Source organism: Apis florea, unplaced genomic scaffold (assembly GCF_048593485.1).
Source record: "Apis florea isolate Af1SG1 unplaced genomic scaffold, ASM4859348v1 contig_3170_pilon, whole genome shotgun sequence".
In the NCBI taxonomy this organism is placed as follows: Eukaryota; Metazoa; Arthropoda; class Insecta; order Hymenoptera; family Apidae; genus Apis; species Apis florea.
In genome coordinates, this window is record NW_028256714.1 from 3,001,510 (window position 1) to 3,012,789 (window position 11,280).

At 22.5% G+C, this 11,280-nt stretch overlaps 2 protein-coding genes across 5 annotated transcripts; one reads left to right on the forward strand and one right to left on the reverse strand.

Annotated features, from left to right (window-relative positions):
- Positions 1 to 3: 3 nt before the first annotated feature.
- LOC100871184 (solute carrier family 35 member H1) lies at positions 4 to 3,593 on the forward strand. The gene is made up of 7 exons (XM_031915950.2): positions 4 to 261; positions 545 to 773; positions 846 to 1,060; positions 1,141 to 1,213; positions 1,283 to 1,535; positions 1,635 to 1,810; positions 1,910 to 3,593. The coding sequence occupies exons 2-7, from the start codon at positions 564 to 566 to the stop codon at positions 2,261 to 2,263; spliced, it is 1,281 nt and encodes a 426-aa protein (XP_031771810.2). The 5' UTR covers positions 4 to 261; positions 545 to 563; the 3' UTR covers positions 2,264 to 3,593.
- On the reverse strand, positions 3,095 to 11,062 carry Jarid2 (Jumonji, AT rich interactive domain 2). 4 transcript variants are annotated; one of them, XM_086910374.1, is made up of 14 exons: positions 10,980 to 11,062; positions 10,715 to 10,742; positions 10,532 to 10,624; positions 10,144 to 10,313; positions 6,413 to 9,998; positions 6,021 to 6,246; positions 5,785 to 5,937; positions 5,505 to 5,703; positions 5,268 to 5,416; positions 4,882 to 5,191; positions 4,407 to 4,813; positions 4,230 to 4,328; positions 3,853 to 4,155; positions 3,095 to 3,756 (listed from the first exon to the last, which is right to left on the reverse strand). In XM_086910374.1, exons 3-14 carry the CDS (start codon positions 10,615 to 10,617, stop codon positions 3,670 to 3,672), a joined length of 5,775 nt encoding a protein of 1,924 aa, XP_086766500.1. In that variant the 5' UTR covers positions 10,618 to 10,624; positions 10,715 to 10,742; positions 10,980 to 11,062; the 3' UTR covers positions 3,095 to 3,669. The 4 variants fall into 4 exon arrangements, with proteins under 4 accessions (XP_086766500.1, XP_086766499.1, XP_086766498.1 ...); XM_086910373.1 differs by having other exon boundaries at positions 10,532 to 10,642; positions 10,980 to 11,038; XM_086910372.1 differs by having other exon boundaries at positions 10,899 to 11,038.
- Positions 11,063 to 11,280: the final 218 nt, after the last annotated feature.

The window sequence follows — 11,280 nt, forward strand, 5'->3', positions numbered from 1 at the left end:
GTTTATACATGGCTTAACGCTTATATCGTATGTCACATCGAAGTAAGTGATAACGATATGTATTTTAATTTTTATTTTCTTTTAAGTGTTCTTGTTGTAATTTTGAATACAGCATAAATTTGCATAATGAATGCAAAAATTTTGTCTACATTAGTATATGATTAGTTTTATTATTAAATATATAATTTGATAACAGATGTCTAATATTAAACATATAACAATTTATGACTATTTTTTATGTATTTAAAGAATTATAATACGGTACGTTTAACATATTTATTACAATATTTAATTATATTTTACTACATTGCATAATATTCATAATTTATAAATTTTTATAAATTTTAAAAATGTTGATTTAAATTAAGAAAAATAAAAAGAAGAAATAAAAATAATATTTTGTAAATTAAAAAAATTATTTAATAATTATTTATTTCACATATTTATGTTATGTAGTAAACAAATTTATTTTTGTATTTTTAAAAATAATGTATGATAATATTTATAATATTATATTTAATATTGTAAAAATTTATATTTACAGATTATATTTATTTCAAAATATGACAAGATCACATATAAAATATCAAATTGCAAAAGATGCAGATGATACATCAGATTATTTTCTTCAACCAGTCCAAGAAATTTCAAATATATCTAAAAAGGAGATATCTCTTTGGAAAAAAATTTTTCGAACTATTATATTAATTTTTTGTTATTTTATCTTATCTGTAGGTTTAACATTTTATGTACAATGGCTTTATAATACATACGTAAGTGAAAAATTTTATAATTTATAAAAATTTATTATCTAATTTAATTTTGCATATGTAATTATTTTTTAGGGATTTCATTTTCCACTTACTGTGGTAATATGTCATTTATTATTAAAATTTTTGTTATCTGCTTTAATAAGATGCATTAAAGCATGTTGGAAGAAACAACAGCAATTAAAACTTCCTTTACAAAGCATAATAGGAATGGTTATGCCAGTTGGCATAGCTAGTGGTCTTGATGTTGGTTTATCAAACTGGGCAATTTCACTAATTACTATGTCATTGTATGTATTTATTATTTTACATTAAGAATATGATAAAAATATGATAAAATATGATAATGTTAATGAAATATATGATTTAGATATACAATGACAAAATCAACTACTATCATTTTTATTCTTGGATTTGCACTTTTTTTGAGATTAGAGAAAAAGGTAATTACAATAATTTTTTATATGAATATTATAAATATAAAATATACATATATAATAATTTTGTTATAGTCTTGGTCATTATCATGTATTGTAGTAATGATATCAGGAGGCTTATTTATGTTTACTTATAAATCAACACAATTTGAAATTTTCGGATTTGTAATTTGTCTCTTAGCATCATTTTCAAGTGGTATTCGATGGACTATGACACAATTAATTATGCAAAAATCTAAATTTGGAATGAAAAATCCAATTGATATGATGTACTATATGCAATTGTGGATGTTATTACCTATTGTACCAGTAATGATGTGGTTTGAAGGTATTTACACAATACACATAACTATTTTTTTTTTAATTATTTTATATTGTATTTAAAAATCATATTAATTTATCTTTAAGAAAAAAATATTATTTTTAGGACCTCGTTTGTATAATAATTTTAAAAATACTGATTGGAACAATATTCATACTATTGCAATGACTGTAACTGCTATATTTGGAAGTGCTATTATAGCTTTCCATATGGAAATTATGGAATTTTTAGTTGTTACATATACTTCTAGTCTTACACTTTCAATTACTGGCATAATTAAAGTAAGTTAAAAAATACACAGTGTGTGTGTGCGCGCGCGTGTGTGTGTGTAATTTACTTATATATGATAATAATTTATATAAAAATCTTTCATTTTTTAGGAAATATGTATTTTGATCTTAGCTGTGGAATGGAAAGGTGATCAAATGAGCGGTCTTAATTTTATAGGATTATTAATGTGCCTTTGTGGAATCATAATTCATACTATCCAAAAAATATTATCAAATAGAAACAAAATAGCTGAAAATTTGGAATTACAAGTAAATTCTCTTTCAAGTAACAATTTAAAAAATGAAGATGGTATTGATACAAATTTACCTTTATTAACTCAAAAATCAACATCATTAACAAATCTTTTAAATGCAGAATTTAGTTCAGATGAAGATGATACATTTAAACATGGTGAGAATTCTACTCAAGTATTATCTAATATATTGCAACGTAGGGAACAGTAAAATTTAAACTTTAATATTATTATTATTAATAAGATTTATTTATTCTAAAAAAATCATTCCATGTTTAATTATATACTTCTCGTATAAATATTTTATATATATGACTTTAATTATTAATTAATTAATAATTATCATAAATGTTTCTTTTTTAAGAATATGATTTATGTCTGCAAAATTATTTCCACTAAATTTATATTTTTTATGTTATTTTATAAAAAAAAAATTTTTCATTCAAACAAAAATTTTAAAAATGCAAATGATATAAATATGTGTATAGTAAACAAAATTTAAAAATTTTAAAAAAATTTATATTATAACTATTTAATTATTTACTTATAGTCTGTGTTATTACTTTCTTGCCAAAAAATAGCATAATTATATATTACTATTAATAATATTTTTTTCAATTGATCTTATTTATGATATATATCTTATATGTAAACATGTAAAACTTCCAGAAAAAAATAGCATAATAATAGATAAAGTAAATTGAAATTAAATGAAAACTGTGCATATTTTATGAAATTAATTCTAGTGAAAAAAAAATTCTAGATTTAATTAACAATTTTTTAGTCATAATTTTTATAAAGAGACAATTTTGTTATTTTTTATTTTTTTGTAATATACATAAACATGTATATGTATGATTATATATATATATATATATATGATTGATTAATTTGTTACATTCATAAATCATTTTTTATATATGTGATTTTAATAAAATATTTTTAATACAAAATAATTATAAATTAAAGAAAAAATTTTTTTTATGTTATATAATATTTATTTGATTTTATGATGTTGATTTGCATAATAATATGAATGATATAATTTGTCAAAGAAATTTATTTAATATATATATTCTCATATTGAGAATATTATAATTTTTATTTTATAATTTTAAACTATTAATAATAAATTTTGCATACATAAATATTGTGTTATTTCTTAATTTTTAAATAACAAGTATTGTAGAATTCATCTATTAAGAAGTAAGAAATATTTAATAAGATTATATTTCTATAATTTTCTATAATTATTGAAACATAGGTTGTATGTATTCACATATCTTATATTTATCGCTATAATATATGAGAATAAAACACATGAAAATATATATTTAAATATCATACTTAGAAGTATGATTTACATTGTTAAATATAAGTAATTTTTTTATTTTGAAAATTAAGAATTTTATCATATGAGCATAAGATTATTTAATTTTTTAAATATTTAAATTGATCCATCTTAAAATCATTAAAACAAACTTATTTTTTATATACAATTATATTATGACAAAAAGAATAAATATGATATATGCAAAAAATCTCTTATAATTATTTTGAAATAGATTAATAAATAATTTTTATCTATATAATTTAATAAATTATTTTGTAGATTTGTTATTTTGTTTGTTTAATTTGATTAGTCTTTTTAGATTTGGCTTCAATCCTCTCTTCTAGTTTATGAATCAAATCATTTAATTCTTCCTATTTAAAAAACAAATATTTAAATAAAATTATTATTTATAAAAACTACTTGAATATTATTGAAAAAATTATTATTAAAAAAAAAGACATATTTACCTCATTGTATGTATACATTAGAGTAAAATGTTTTAAAATTTGCTTTTTTCTATTAAATAATTGTAATGCATGTAATAAACAATAAACACTATCATCTTGTGAATTATTAACTAATGAAACAAATAAATTAGCTCTACAAGTTTCACATTCAAAATCACCATCATCTTCTTTCACTTTTTTTCCTTTTTTTCTTTTTCCACTGTCTGGCAAGGGTAATCTTTCTTTATTTGTGAGACCTATTGATTCTAATTGTTTACGATAATTTATTTCTTTTTCACGAATTTTAATTACACTTGGTAAAATCTATAAATATAATATATTAATATAATATAATTTAATATATTTTTTACGTAAGAGTTATTAACTTTAATATTTACCTGTTTTAATACTTCTATATGAGATCTAGAGTCATTAATAATATTAAATAATAATCTTTCAAATGAAAAGATTGAAGGTTCACAACTATCTTGTATATCCTACAATAATTACTTAGAATTATTTTGATATATTATAAAATATATAATATAAAAAGTAGAAAAATATTATTTACATACTTTAAATACTTGTTCAGCAGTCTCTAACCAAGATGGTTGTGCAAAATAAACACTTTCAGACACTACATAACCAGTACATATACTTGATGTAAATGCTTTAGGAAATACAATTATAAACTGTCCTGGTTCTTGCACAGTCTGGCATAATGATACTCCATTACTAACCAATAATTCTGGAGGAACCATTGCTGTATCTGATGGTAGCCATATAGTTTTATTTTTACAATATCGTGGAACCATTTTTGAAAGAGCCTCTCTAAAATTATTGTTATGTTCATCTGGTATACCATACCAAATTTTTTTAGCACCAGTATGTAGGTATTCTATCCAAGGAAGACCATGAGGATCACGGTACCAACAACATGCGCTAAATAACATACCTACATGAAGTGTTGGTACTGTTACACCTATAAATAAAATTAAAGCGTTTATAAAAAGAAAAGATAATTAGAAGCTTAAAAAAATATTTTCATACCCATTATGGGACCTAAAGCTCTTAAGACTGATCCAGCATTATTGGTAAGTACTTTAAGGTTCCATGGATGTCTTGCAAATGGACTATTTTTAGCAACTGAAAATCCAAAACCACGTCCACTTGAATCAATGCTTGCAGCATGTACACAAACATGTCGTTTTCTTTCTGCTACATGTTTCCAAAATGCACTTTCAACTTCATCAGCAGAAGCACCTTCAGATTCATTTCCAGACCGTTGATTTTCACCGAACCACATACGTTGTGTATTCCGTGCAATACGATAAAACGCATTTAACGGCATATTTCTACCCTGTAATATTTTTAATTTACGTTTTTCATAAAAGAATTGCAAATTATGTAAATATTTATAATTTCAGAATTCTTACTTTTACAATACATTCCTCAATTTCATCAGAACTATCATCATCTTCTTCTTCATCATTTTCACTTATTGGTGCATTTTGCCTTTGTAGAGCTTTACTTTCTCTTTTTATCCATTCAGATTCAACTTCATCAAATAATTTACCTCGTTCCTCTATTTACATTATATTATTTTATTGATAAATAACTTTAAAAAATTATATAGATTTTTGCACTTTATTTTTAATTTTATATACAAATACCTGGGGATAATGTATCATATGGTAATAAATATTTGCAGTAAATATCATCTAATTTAGTTACACGATCTTGAGCAGATTTTGGTATTTTCATTCCATCAGCTACTTTTTGCCATTTCTTTTTTTCAATAACTTCTTTTAATCCACCTAAACTTTGAACTGTTTGATATAAATGAGGCAAGTCAACTTCCATTCCACCAATCTATAAGAATAGGATTGTATTAAATACGTTAAAAAATAAAATAAAATAATATGAAAAAAGATTATAAATATAAAACTCTACCCAAGGTGGATGAGTTAATGTTATGCTTTGTGTAGCTAAATATTTTTTTATAGCCATCATTTCTTTTACATTAGGACCCCATCTATGTAGCATACGATGTACATATTGGTTATAAGCTGTAAATCGCATATCATCTGATACTTTGCATTCCGGCTGAAAAAAAAAATTATATTCATAATATATATATTTATAAATACAATATATGTATTTAACCATTAATATTCAATAAATTTTACTTTAAAATTAGGTGGTGGTACAACTCTGCATATTCCAAATTTTTCTGCAATTGGTCTTATTTTATCTATGTATTCTAGAGGATCTTGAAAATCTTTTTCACTTGGATGAAATGTTGGAGCTTCAACTAATCGTGCTTCGTTATTTTCATCTTTTGCATTTGGAAATGTTACATTATTAGTTGGAGAATAATTTTCAAAATTTTTATGTTTTGTTTTAATTTGGCATCTAAAATTTTTTTATTGTTATTAATATAATATAATATAATATAATATAATATTTATTATAAAAAATATAAGAATAATATTTATTAATATTATTAAAATATTTATTATTAATATTATAATTTAAAGAAAATTAAATTACAATTTTCTTTATATTAAAATTACATTACCGTTTTCCATTCTTATTTGAATCAATTGAAGTTTTCCTTTCTCTCGACGTTTTTGGGGATTTTGGTAATTTTTCAATTCCTATATTTAATGCAGTTCCAATAGTTTGTCTACTTGTTGTTTGTAGTATGTTTTCATTTTTATTTAGAGAAGATGATTGAAATTCAGAATTAGATGTACTAACAATAGATGTAATATTTGAAGAAGTAGATGGTATAGAATGATCAGTTGTTATAAGAGTAGAGTTGGGTGGGCTACGAGTTGTAGGTTGCACTGTACCTATAGGAGGACAACGTGCTATTGAAGATGGAGGTTTGGTAACTAATTTTGCTCTTAAAAGAACTTTTTGATTAGGACCATTTGGTCCTTCGGTACCAAGTTTTACAGCTACACCTTGAATTAATTGCTGTCCTTGAATTAAATTTGGTCCATTTCTTGTAACAGCTTGTAAAGGTATATAAAATAGTTGACCATCATTTTCATCATCATTTTCATTATTGCTCTCAGTTTGAGTAGATATTTCTGTACTTTTTTGTTGATTTACATCTCCTTCTGCTACTTGTTTTTGTGTTTGTACATTATCATCAAGATTTACTTGTACTGCTATTGATGTACTACAATTTACATTACTCCAAGTTGTTGTTAATTTATCAAGTGGTAAAACTTGTATATTTGCTAAAGTTGCAAAATTTTTTGGTAATTCAAATTTATTTACATTTAAAGTAGTATTTGATATATTTTTTATTTCTATTATTTCATTTTCATTTTTTGAAGAATTATTGGAATTTTCTTTAAATGTTCGTTCACAATTATTTTTGCTTGCTTTTTCAATATTTTTATTTGTTTCATTTTCAGATTTATTTATCATATTTTCGGATTTATTTGAATTATCAAATTTATTTATGTTATTTTCAGATTTATTTGCATTATTATCAAATTTATTTGTATTATTCTTAGATTTATTCGTATTATTTTCAGATTTACTTGTGTTAGTTTCAGATAAATTAAAACTCGTGTTTGATTTATTAGATTCTCGAATTTTACGTCTAAAAGGAGTATTAACGGGAACTTCTGTATCACTTTCAAATGCATAAACACTACTTTCATTTTCTGGGGAAAATGCATTTGCATTAGGAGTTACTGTTTTACGTTCTTTAACTTTTGGTAAAAATGGTTTCCTTGGTTGAAATATAGTTTTCTTTTCTGTTAATAATTTTTTCTCATTTGAATTATCTACTGAAACATGATCAGATTTTAATGCAATTTCACCTTCTTCTGCAGAACATGAATCTTTATTCAATTTTATATTTAATCCTTTATTTATGTCTTTAAAATTTGTGTTATGTTTATTAATATTAATATTAGATAACTCATTGTGTTGTTTTAAATCAGATTGCAATTCTCCTGCTATAATAGGGGTATATTTATTATATATATTTATACGATCTTTTATATTAGCCTTTTCTGTTAGTTTAGAAAGTGTGACATTAACTGGTCTTACCAAATGTTGAATTTTTGTTGAAATCGATAAATGCGATATATCAGTTTTTTTTTCACAAGCATCATATTTGAAAGTAGATACATTTTCCATTTCTAATTTACTTTCTTCTTTAGCAAGTGAACTTTCATTCAACCATTTTTCAATTTGTTCAGTTGACATATTTACTTTTTCTTTTCTTATATGCAATGTTGATAAAGACATATCTATAGAAGAAATTTCTGTTTTATGATGACATTCTTTTTCGGCATTTTTCATTATTTTATATTTTATTTCATCAGATATTAAATCAGGCAACTCCAATTTATCTTTTTCAAGTTTTTGATGCTGATTATCTGTTACATGTATCATTGGAGAAGAATTTGTATTTAATAGAGGTTCATTATTTGACAATTCTTTCTTATTTTCTTGTTTATTAGTTACATTTGAAGTTTGTTCATCTTCTATTTTAGTTGTTTCTAATTTGTCATTCGTTTTTTTTGTGACAAGAAGATTAACATTAACATGTGTTTGACATGAATTTAATACTTTGGATATTGCTTTTTTTGTAAATCCTCGAAAAGATTCTTCATCATCTGATATTTTTGAAAGATCAGTTTTGATCAAATTTTCTTTTAAAGGTTGTTCAATTTTATCTTCACCTTTATGATCATTATTTTTATTAATAATATCTTTTTGTATATTATCATTCTTTTTTCTTTTTAATTTATTGAGTAACATACCTAATGTTTCTTCATCAGAATCTGTACTTTCAATTACAGTATTTTTTATTTCTTTTTGTTTTATTCCATTAATTTTTTCAGATAATGATTTATTCATATTTTGTTCTCGTTTACGCTTCATTACAAATTTTTCCTTATTAAATTTTAAATTATTTTGAACTTGAGATTTTGGTTTAATGTTTATGTTATCTTCAATTTCAATTCTTGTAGTCACATTTTTAGTAGAAGATCTAAGATATCGGTTTATAGGTTTATTTAATTTCCCTAAACTTCTTCTAGTAACAGGTCTTGTATTATTAGTTCCATTGGAACTAATAGATTCTTCATCACTATCAACTTCACAATATTTATGGACTCTTATTAATCTTTTACTTTTAAAAGCAATTTTATTTGTTTTAGTTTTATCTAATCTTTTATTTGATGTATTATGGATAGAAGAAATTTTATTATCTTTATTTTTAGTTGTTTTTGTAATAGATTGTTTTACTTTACTTTTAACTTCATTTTCTGTCTGAGAAATTTTACGTGTATTTGGTAATTCTGGAAAACTATCCATAGAAACATTATCGTCATTTTCTAAATCAGGACTTACAAGTTTTCGACCCAGAATTTCCATATATACTGCAGCTGCTTCTTTAGTTTTCCTTGTTGGTCTTCTACAAAGATTTTTTGGAGAAATTGTACCACTATGAGAACGTGTAATTCTTCTCATTTCGGATTTACTTCTTGTACATATATTCTTCTGAACAGTTTTTTGAATTGTACGTTTTATCTGTGGTACTGATTTTTCTGAAGGACCTTCTTCTTCAGATGTAGAATCTGAATTTGATGTATCACTATCTTTTTGTTTCATTATAATTTTTTTCTTTGGTTTAGGTGATATAGATTTAACTTTTGATGGACCTTTTTTTGTTTTATCTGCAAGTACACTACTTCTTAAACCAAGTCTTTTAGTCTCAATTCTTGGTAAAAATTTTCTGGGTGCTAATTTATTTACAGATTTTAACAATGTTCGTTCTGTACAAGATCTTGTTCTCATAACACATGATGTTTTAAATTTGTTTTTAATTCTTTGCTTAGCAAGACGCTGTTCTTGATATTTTTTTTTAAGTGCTTGTACAGTAGATGTTGTACTTTTAAATGTTGAAATATTTTTTTTTATTGTATTTGGAACTTTCTTTTTATCAGCAATAACAGGTTTTACTTTAGTAGTAGTTTTCTGACTTGATTCTGGCTTTTGATTTTCAACAGATATATTAGTTGAAGTTATATTTTTATCTATCATAGTACGTATTGGCTTAGAATCCAATTTTTCTTTTTTATTACCAACATTAAAAAAATTTAAACTTGGAGGTAAAATTGATGTTCCTATACAAAAATTTGAATTAATTATTATTATTAATTATATTAATTATGATTTATATATATAAATATATAAATGATATACAAATATATATAAATTATAATTAATATGAAATATAAAATAAAAGATTAATTAAAATTAATTAAAAACCTCTAAAGCACAAAAATGTCAAAAAATCTTCTGTATTTGGTCGCTTATGAGTTATTAATTCTGTTATAATTGCTGGCTTAGTTTTTTCTTTATCCTTAATAGGAGTATGTGAAGGATTAAAAACTGTTGTTGCACCTTGTGCAAATTTTCTTTGTGCATGTACTTTAGTCCTATAACAATAAAATATATATAAAAAATGAAAAATAATAATAAATAAAATAATTTATAATTATTATGAATAGATAAAAATTCTTTTAAATTATTGAAAAGTATATTTTAGAAATATATTTTATTTATAAATTATTTTATTATATGAATATTTATAATTGTATGAAATATATATATTTTTTATACTAAAATAGTTATATTAAAATATTTAAGTATTTACCTCTTTGGAGATTCTGAGAGTGGATCCATAAGATCCACCAAATCTCCTTCTTTTCTTTTTCTTTTATCATTTCGACTTAATACCATTTTTTAACTTTATTAAAAAGTATTTCTGTTAGTTAATAATAAAAAATTGATAGAAATATATTTATTAATATTCGAGTATAGAAGATTAAATTATTACCTGATCAATATCTTCATTTTTATAAAAACTAAAAAAAAAGTTAAAAAATATTGAAAAATACTGTATTACATGAAATAAGATATAAATCTTATCATAAACAATAAATATATAATATAAAAAAAATTTTGAAATTTAATATCGAATAATTAATGATATAAAATTTAATAATATTTAATAATTAAACCTTTTTAATGTTTTAGATAATTTGAAATATTTTTCATTTAAAACAGATAGATAATGAAGAATTAATGATACACAAAATCACCTAACATCTGTTCTTTACACTGAATGAATGATTGTTTATTGTGTCAAATATGATTAAATACCACGTTCTGATCTATGGTTTAGATACACATAGATATGCGTTATAAAATGATATTGATTTCTCAAGACTTATCCACATTGCAAGCAATACATTGCGTTGCATATAGTGTGATTTACTTTTCATATTACATTCAACCAATGAAAGTAATATATAAAATAACATGTATAAAATAAATTATTACTTCTTTTTTAAATATTTTGATTTATATATATTTATATATTTAATTATTGATTATTTATTT